Genomic DNA, 7858 nt, shown 5'->3' with positions numbered 1-7858 from the left:
TTGATATATTAATCTAGGCTGGATCTTAGGAATTGTCCATTTATTTAGTAAATCTAAGTGTTGAAACATATCATATTCCTCCTTTTTACTATTTTTAACAGTATTTTTTCTTTTAATGATATCTATTAGAGAAAGAGTGTTGAACATATATCACCTATTACTACTTCCGTACCATGGCTCTGATACCATTAACTGCAGGATCGCACTTTGGGATGGCGCTTCAGAGGATCTTTTATAGTTAATAACCCTGGGATGGGTTGTTCGAATCTCAAACAAAGTCCAAAACAAACGCCACCTCGGCTAAGCGGGCACAACTACGGGACCATCGCACGAATTTGGAACGATCACGCGAGTTATTCTTTCGTCGACTTCAACACCACCCTTGGTGAATTCTAACTAATTAAAGATCTTCACCATAATACTTAGTAGTCTAGTGTGATATAGTTCAACACAAGATGTTTAGCCTATCATTTAGGCTAAACATAATATAGGAAATTTTTAAATGAAATAAAAGAAAAGAAAAGGAAATTACCTAAGTAAGTTGTGTCGTAACCAGAAGAGAGAGAGATGTAGCAGACTTCAAACTTTTATTTAGCAGATTTTTTTACGAGAGAGAGAAGGCAGTGTATTCAAGCTTGCCTCTTCTCAATTACAAGTGATCCTTTTATAATGGATCAGAAGACAAAACGACAAAATGCAAAGATAAAAATGGCCGACAAGTTTGGCCGACAAAGAAAAAGAAAAAGAAAAAGCTATCTTTAATAAAGTAAAAAGTACAATAATTAAATAAAACAAACTACTTTGCTTTATTAAAGCTATGCTTTTATAAAGCCGATTTTTTTGTGGCGGGGTCCACCTTATCACTTCATTTTAGTCTTGCCTTTGTCTTTTGCGGTCTTGGAAAGATTCTTCCTTTTGTACTGTTGAATTATGCCAAAAATTGTGAAAAGTCCTCCGTATGATCAGGACTTTGAGATTCTCCGGCAAAAACATGGTTATCACCTGTTTCTTCATCTTCTTCATCATTTTCTTCATTGGCTGTGGTATGACCAACTGATGCCATAGATATGTCTGGAGAAATTTGAGAAATATCAACTCTAAGATTCTTTAATATTAAGCGTTAAATTACATGGTTATGATTATATCGTCAAGTCCCCATCTAGAGCTTCTACTTCTCAGATTAGAGAAACTGACACTAATAGAGTCAGTGGTCTTAAGATTGACCAGGATAATATTGTTACTAGTTTCCAGACATAGAATTGACTGCGTCTGAAATGGAATTTAAAGATATTTAATGGATCAAGATCAAAAAATTGATTTTAGTCGGGATCACCCAAGCATCGAAAATTAGCAATGAATTTTATACACCCAGATGGGAGCCATTTAGAAAATGGTTTTTTGCAAGTTTTACTAATAGTGAAACGATAAATTTCCAAAATGAATTTTATAAAGATCTTTCTCGGATTAACTAAATTATATTTTTTGTTCCTTGGTTTATACACAAATATATTGACAATTATATCTCTGTTTTGGAGCGCAAGTACGAGCTGACTAATGGAGAAGTGGTTAGTGCAGTATTTCCTCCACAACAATCATTTCAAATTAGTAAAGATGATAAGACTCTTCATTTTGCAGCATTTTCAAAATTATTTGAAAATGATACTTTACAAGCAACTGTCAAGCATCTTAATAATATGCTTAAACGACAAAACTATGCTAATATTTACATAACTATCTTGGGTGAACAGATTCTTTCACTAAATGATAGAATTGATAAACTGTTTTGTCAAATAGAGACATTACAAAGTTCCACCCTTAATAAAGGGAAAAGTAAGAAGTTGTTGCTACTGCAAGTATACAGCCTCCACCTGAAATAAAGGATTTTAAATTAAAACCTTTTTCAGAATTAGCTCAAATGCTTGATGAGACATTTAGAGATTTCCATATCAGTCCTTTAATAGCTGAGGATGATGATTATAAGGCCAAAAAAGCAGCAGATATAAATAAAATGGATGAGTATTATGCTGTTAAGCTATATTAAAGGATGATTTATTATCCTAGGCCTACTCCCTAAGATGTCTTAATAGAAGAAGAGCATCAAGTTAATAATACAAGCTATAGTGGAAAAGAAATCTATGAATGAAACACAGATGGTTACAGCGAAAGGCAAATCTATTGTACAATACATAAAATGTTGATGTATAGCACAATAAGCAAAGTTAATAAAAATAGTGAGCGCACAATCGCAGACATGATTATAGCAGGTTTCTTGGCCAATTAAAAGGTTGGTGGGACAATTATCTTACCCAAAATCATCGTGGAAGTATTCTTAATCTTTGTTAAAAGAGAACCAGGTGAAAACCAAGAAATAGTCTTAGTTTCGACTGAAAAATAATGTAGTTAAGTTTTCTCTCTATTCTCTCTCCTCGCGGGTGCACGATAGTGTGCTGCTAAAGTGCGCCTACTGGCCAGATGGCCAGAGGAAGGCCTAGAAAGGAAGCTACAACCATGGATATTAATGATACGACAATGCAGAAACAAGTAGGGAAAGGAACGGGACCTAAAACAACCTCACAACGCAATGGGAAAGCAATTACGGAGGCGTGGCCGGCACTACCAAATAAAGGGCCTATTACCCCAATCGGAGGTGGTAAGACTACTGATAAGCAAAACCTAGCACAATCAGGACTGGGTAAGACAACAAAAAACCCTAGGACCCCTCTAGAGTCATTGGAGGCTGAGCAATCCACTGTAGCTACGCGGGGTGGTACAGGTGCGAAGAGCAATAGCCCAGCTAGGGTTGTTCCGCAAACGATTATGGGGATCCAAGAGGAAACAACTGCACCAACGGAGGAGACTACGGAACAGAGAACCGATATGCCTAAACCAGCTACTGACAGGGCATGGAATACACTTTTTAAAGTTAATAAAATGGCTTAAAAAGGTACGAGTCTTACGTTTATTACACTGACGATTCGAGGTGGCAAGAAAATAGTTGTGCTAGATAAAACAGAGGTAGATGTGGGCAGTGAAAAATGGAAGACTGCATTAATTTTGTATGTCATCGGTGCATCCCCTACTATTGCAAGCATTGGTAGGTTTATTGAACACAATTGGGAGTTTGTTGCTAAACCACAAATATTCTATCACAATGAGGGATATTTTGTGGTAAGATTTGTCAGTGTGGATGATAGGAATGAGGTCTTGTACTCAGGTCCTCAAATGTTAAATAATAAACCTATGATACTCAAAGCTTGGTCAGCTGATTTTGATGTTGCAGAGGAGGTGTTAAAGACAATGCCACTTTAGGTTAAATACCCAAAATTGCCTCTTAATTGCTGGGAAATGGAGACATTGAGTAGAATTAGTAGTGGAATAGGGAATCCTTTATATGCCGATGAGTGTACAATTGCTGTTGAAAGGATATCTTATGCAAGGGTGCTAGTGGAAATGGACATCAGAAGGCCATTACCAAACACTGTACAAGTCCAGGATCCCAATGGGAAAATTTTCGACCAAGCTGTACTGTATGATTAGAAGCCCTTTGTATTATGGTGTTTGTTGCCAACTAGGTCATGACTATTCCAAAGTTAGACGGAAGCCACCTGCTAAGCCTGTTACTAATGAGCCAAAGGCAACAAAGGAGGCTAAGCAAGGAGATGTAGAAAAAGGGGCTGCAACTAAACCTCAAGAAGATGCACCTGGCTTGAAACAGAAGGAGGGTGTATCTAAAGCTCGGGTTCAGCAGCAAAAACAGGCATGAAGGTCTAGAAATGGGCAAGTTCAAGACTAGACCTCATAAAGTGGTTGTTAATGTCACACCCCCACTATCTGGGGTGGACTGGCAATCAATGACACAAAAGGCAACTGCTAGAAGTAATAGGATTCCCTCTACTGCTACTGCTGATGGTTCAATGAGTGATACGGTAGATAAGAGTAATATGAATAATGAAGCTACCACTTCTCAGAGTGAAATGACAAAGCTGAGCGGTGCAGTGTGTGAACTGGAGCCTAAACCCCCTAATATAGTTCAATGATATTGATAACATGGAATGTGAGGGGTTTCAATAAGCTTTATAAGCAAAGGGAGATGGTAAAGTTTATAAGAAAACATCAGGTTAGTCTTATAGCAATAACTGAGCACAGAGTAAACAAAAAATTTGCATAAAAAATAGTTAAGAAGGTTTTCCCTAGGTGGAACTGGGCTGAAAATTACAATTCTAATGAGCAAGGTAGAATTTGGCTGCTGTGGAATCCCACCAGAGTATCAGTAAGGGTGATCCAAAGTCAAGAACAGTTCATTCATAGCTTGGTGGTTATTGGGAATACTCAGTTCCTATTAACTGTTATTTATGGTTTGCATACTGTCATTACTAGGAGAACACTGTGGGCTGCACTAGAAAGGATACACACTGGGGTTCAAGACTCCTAGATCCTGATGGGTGACTATAATGCTATTACAGAGATTGATGATAGGTTAAATGGGGCAGAGGTTCAGGATTGTGAAATTAAAGATTTTAGACAGTTTATTCAAGACACCGGCCTCCATGAACTAAACACAGCTGGGAGAGAATTTACATAGTCCAATGGTACCGTTTATAGTAAAATTGACAGAGCCCTTGTCAACTCAACTTGGATGCTGAACATGTCTACAACTGGTGTGACTGCAATGGAACCATTGTTTTCTGATCATTCCCCACTCTATCTATCCATTGATGAACAACAAAGGGATCCTCATAGACCTTTTCGATTCTATAATTATATGGCAGAGCATCAAGGTTTTCAGCAAGCTGTAAGTAAATCTTTGGTCCAGACATCTCCAATATCCCTCCCTTAAACAAGTTTGGTTGAAGCTTATGCACGTTAAGTATGGGATGAAGAAGCTGAGAATGACAGAATTCCAAGGGATAGTGGAGAAGATAGATACAACAAGATAGAAGCTGACTACTATACAAAATCTTATAGCAGATTGGCACCATCCAGAGCTGGTATCAGAAGAAAAGTTGTTAAGAAGTGAATTTGAGAAATGGACAACTATTGAAGAAAGTATTTGGAGACAAAAGTCAAGAGTTCAGTGGTTAAAACTGGGTGACTCAAACTCAAGGTTCTTCTTTGCAAGTATGAAAGTAGGGTGGCACAAAACAAGATCAGCTGCTTAAAAACCGACTCTGGTCGACTGGTATACACTGATCAGGAGATTGAAAAAGAAGTGTGTGGTTTCTATGGTAAGCTACTGGGATCCAGAGCTGGTTCAATACCAGCAATAGACCCTGGGGTTATGAAGTTGGGTCATATCCTTAATAGAGCTGAATAATTGAATATGATTAGAATTGTAACTGCAGCAGAAATAACTCAAGCACTCCAGGACATTGATGATAGCAAAGCACCAGGTCATGATGGGTTTAATGCTTATTTTTTCAAGAAGGCTTGGGGAACTATTGGTAAGGATATTACAGATGCTATTATAATGTTTTTTAGTGATAATGTACTGCCTTCTGATGTTAATTGTTCTAGTGTCACTTTAATTCCAAAAGTGAAAAACCCAATGTCAGTGAAGGAGTATAGGCCCATCTCTTATTGTACTGTCCTATATAAAATCATTTCAAAGATCATCACTAAAAGATTGCAGTGTGTAATGGACAAAATAGTTGAGAACAATCAAACTGCCTTTGTTCCTGGAAGATTAATCAGTGAAAATATTATACTGAGTCATGAGCTAGTTAAAGGCTATAACAGGAAACACATCTCTCCTAGATGTATGCTTAAAATAGACATGCACAAGGCATATGATTCAATAGAATGGGCCTTCCTAGAGCACAAATTCTCATCAGTCTGAATTTTCCAGATCAATTTGTGAAGTGGATCATGGTGTGTGTATCTACTGTTAACTATACCATTGTGGTAAATGGGAAACTGCATCAAGGCATTCCCAGCTAAGAAGGGACTTAGACAAGGGGACCCCTTATCCCCATATCTATTTGTGATTTGTATGGAGTATTTGAATAGAGTGTTGAAACCTTTGGGTACTGATCCAGATTTCAATCATCATCCAAAGTGTGCTAAATTGAACATTGTTCAGCTGGGATTTGCAGATGATCTGCTTCTATTCTGTAGGGGTGATGAAATATCTATCTTTAAAGTGTATGACTGTTTTCTAAAGTTCTCAGCAGCTTCTGGCCTTATAGCAAACACTAGTAAGAGCTCTATCTATGGGGGGGGGGGTGGGGGTGGGGGGGTGGGTGGGGTCCACAATCTGACATAACAGAATGTATTAGACAGATTACAATTCACCAAAGGGACTCTGCCTTTTAGATATCTTGGGGTACTACTAAGTACGAAGAGACTCACTACTATGCAATGTGTACCATTAATTGACAAGATGATGGGAAGGGTTACACACTGGACATCAAAACTTTTATCGTATGCTGGTAGGCTTCAACTTGTCAAGACTGTGCTCTTTGTTGTTCAAACCTTTTGGGCCCAGATATTCATACTTCCCAAGAAGGTGATGAAGGCTGTAGAAACAAACTGTAGGACTTTCTTGTGGAAAGGGGATAACAACATCATCCAAGAAAGCTCTGATTGCTTGGGAACAGTTATGCTTGCCCAAAGTGGCTAGTGGCTTGAATATTCTTTATGCACAAACATGGAACAAAGCTGCAATTTGTAAATTACTCCGGAACTTATGCAGGAAGGCAAACAAATTATGGGTTAAGTGGGTGCATGCTTACTATCTTAAACACCAAAGTGTATGGACTTTTTTCCCAAATCAGGCTTCATGGATGCTAAAGAAGATATTTAAAGCAGTGGGGACCTTGGAAGCTGCAGGTATAGATGAACAACAGATCACTAATGCTTCCACGTTCTCTATAAAACAGGTTTACCTCAAACTTAGGGGAAATCATCCAAAGGTAAGTTGGAGAAGATTTGTATGCAACAATCATGGTGCTCCTAAGTGGATTTTTATACTGTATTTGGCTCTAAATAGAAGGCTGTACACCAGAGACCGACTGAAAAAGTGGGGTATAATCGAGCAACCGCCTTTTCGTCCTGTCTGTACTGAAAATGAAACAGTGGACCATTTGTTTTTCAAGTGTGGATTCTCTACAACAATATGGGACAAAAATGCTAGAATAGCAAGGACATCACAGATGTGCAATAGAATAGAAGGATGAGGTGGAGTGGATGGTTATGCAGGTAAATGGGAAAGCACTCCAATCTCAGGTATATATACTGGTAACTACTAGTTGTGTCTATTTCATTTGGCAGGAAAGGACTAACCGAGTCTTTCAAAGCAAACAAAGGGACCCTGGTACTCTCATAAGACAAATTATTCAAGAGGTTATGGTAAGAGGCAGTATGCAGGCAAGAATTGCAAGTCAGCTGGCCCAGATGGATTACTACCCTTCTTAGTTATATTTGATTGTTGGTGGTTTGTTTGTGGTTGTGTTTAGTATAGGACCATGGGACTATGTCCATGCGCCTATTTTCCTTTAAACTCTGTACAGAATGCTACTTTGGTTAAATAAAATCATTATTTACCAAAAAAAAATATTTTGCAAGATACGGAATAACCAATATTTTATATAAGTTAGGACAAAGATAGTTAAGTTCAACATGAAAATATTATCACTATGTAGATTTCACAAAAAGGTTCAATAACTTAAGAAAAAGAAAAAAAACCTATTTCTTAACATGCATCTTTTGGAACGAAAAACAAAGTTTAAAGTAAGAACAATTTAATTTCATTGACTTCAAAGAACATTTTTTCAAGAAGAATTTTATAAAGATCTTTCACAAGTTAACAAAATTATATCTTTTGTTCCTTGGTTTATGGCAAAAAATGTGGGAGATTATA

General features: G+C 37.6%; 1 protein-coding gene across 1 annotated transcript; it reads left to right on the top strand.

The window, feature by feature from the left end:
* Positions 1-5905: 5905 nt before the first annotated feature.
* LOC132047424 (uncharacterized) lies at positions 5906-7175 on the top strand. The gene is made up of 2 exons (XM_059438474.1): positions 5906-6194; positions 6535-7175. The coding sequence occupies exons 1-2, from the start codon at positions 5906-5908 to the stop codon at positions 7173-7175; spliced, it is 930 nt and encodes a 309-aa protein (XP_059294457.1).
* Positions 7176-7858: the final 683 nt, after the last annotated feature.

The sequence above is a fragment of the Lycium ferocissimum genome, chromosome 2 (genome assembly GCF_029784015.1).
Source record: "Lycium ferocissimum isolate CSIRO_LF1 chromosome 2, AGI_CSIRO_Lferr_CH_V1, whole genome shotgun sequence".
Classification (NCBI taxonomy): domain Eukaryota; kingdom Viridiplantae; phylum Streptophyta; class Magnoliopsida; order Solanales; family Solanaceae; genus Lycium; species Lycium ferocissimum.
The sequence above is the reverse complement of the archived record's forward strand: the minus strand, read 5'-3'. Positions and strand labels throughout refer to the sequence as shown.